General features: G+C 36.2%; 1 protein-coding gene across 1 annotated transcript in view; it reads right to left on the reverse strand.

Moving 5' to 3' along the window:
* The window catches only part of LOC101861377, a gene marked incomplete in the record, with an annotated part of 53,262 nt that overhangs the window by 19,518 nt on the left and 32,417 nt on the right, over positions 1 to 1,327 (reverse strand). Inside the window, 1 exon segment of the mRNA XM_013085824.2 lies at positions 19 to 140. Within this exon segment, the coding sequence (XP_012941278.1) occupies positions 19 to 140 (122 nt within the window).

Raw genomic sequence — 1,327 nt, forward strand, 5'->3', positions numbered from 1 at the left:
TATAACAAAAGAACTTACATGGGTACAGCTGTCCAAAGCAAGGCCGTTCAGCTTGATGGAGTCTAGCAAAGTGAAGTCAGCATTGTTGTTGATGCGGTCAATGGCAAAGAAAAATGCCAAAAGTCTCTGCAGATCCACACCTAAGAAGAAAAACCCAAGAAATTTCAACCATACCGGTTCTGTGTAAACAGGAAATAGAACTGTTTTGAAAACACGAGCATTAAGACATTATATTTGCTGTGAGTGATGTGGAAACAAAACAGTTTTTAACAACGTACCAACCATTGGAAAAGTAAGCTTTACAATTTGTTATATTTTTAAAAGTTTTAGTAAAAGTTTTACAGCACTCGCAACACAATAAAGTCATATAAGTGCTGAAGATTAGAGATGTTACAAGACAGTAACAAACACAAAAAAAGAAGGAGAGAGAAGGACGATAGTTTTTGATAGGAAAGAAGAGACAAACCACACCAGAGCACCCGCCAACTACACACAGATTTACAATAGAATGTGAATACAGCCGAAGTTATCCAAGATATTCATCCACTGTAGAGTAGAAACGTGGTAGTCTTAGACAGGAGGTGGATGTCTTGAAAAGTCTACATTATGATGCAGAAAAATGCAAAAGAGGGAAGAGGGTTGTTTAGCGCAGGTGATTATCTCGCACTGGTGGCTCCTAGATTGAGTTGGACTGTATTTTAGGTTCTTATGTTGTTACTGCTTCATGACAAGCCTAATCCTAGACTCCGTAATATTCTTTAAAATATGTGTGTTCCTGGAGAAAGGTCCCAGCTGTCAGAAATTTCGGATATTAAAATAAGGGCCTACTATTCTTGTAGCAAATTCAATGCTGGTTTTTTTCATTTTCAAAAATCTGAGGCAGTTTTAAAGATATGCCACATTTTGTAACACATAGTGTAAAAACAAAGTTTGAAGAAAAAAACCAATTTCTAGCACATTTTTAAACCTTTGGTGATGTACACATGTTGCAAAAACAGCTAATAAAAATATTCAGATTTAAAATATTACAAAATCCTTTCAATGTGTTACTAAAAAATTGTTAAATGTGTGTTTTCTGATGGAAATAAATTTTCGCCTTTTCATCGCATTGCTCAAAAATAGCTTTGCATAAAACTGGGACCTTTCTCCAGGCACTCACACAGAAACTGAATCAACAATCAATACAGTTCAGCTGAATAATTAATCAAATGACGATTGAATCAATCTCATAAATCTGATAATGTATTTCTTCCAGCAGAGAAAACCCAATTCTATTTCAATAAAGGAGGAGGAGGAGGAGGAGGGGGAGGTGGAGGGGGAGGGGGAG

This window comes from Aplysia californica, unplaced genomic scaffold, assembly GCF_000002075.1.
Source record: "Aplysia californica isolate F4 #8 unplaced genomic scaffold, AplCal3.0 scaffold00411, whole genome shotgun sequence".
Lineage (NCBI taxonomy): Eukaryota > Metazoa > Mollusca > Gastropoda > Aplysiida > Aplysiidae > Aplysia > Aplysia californica.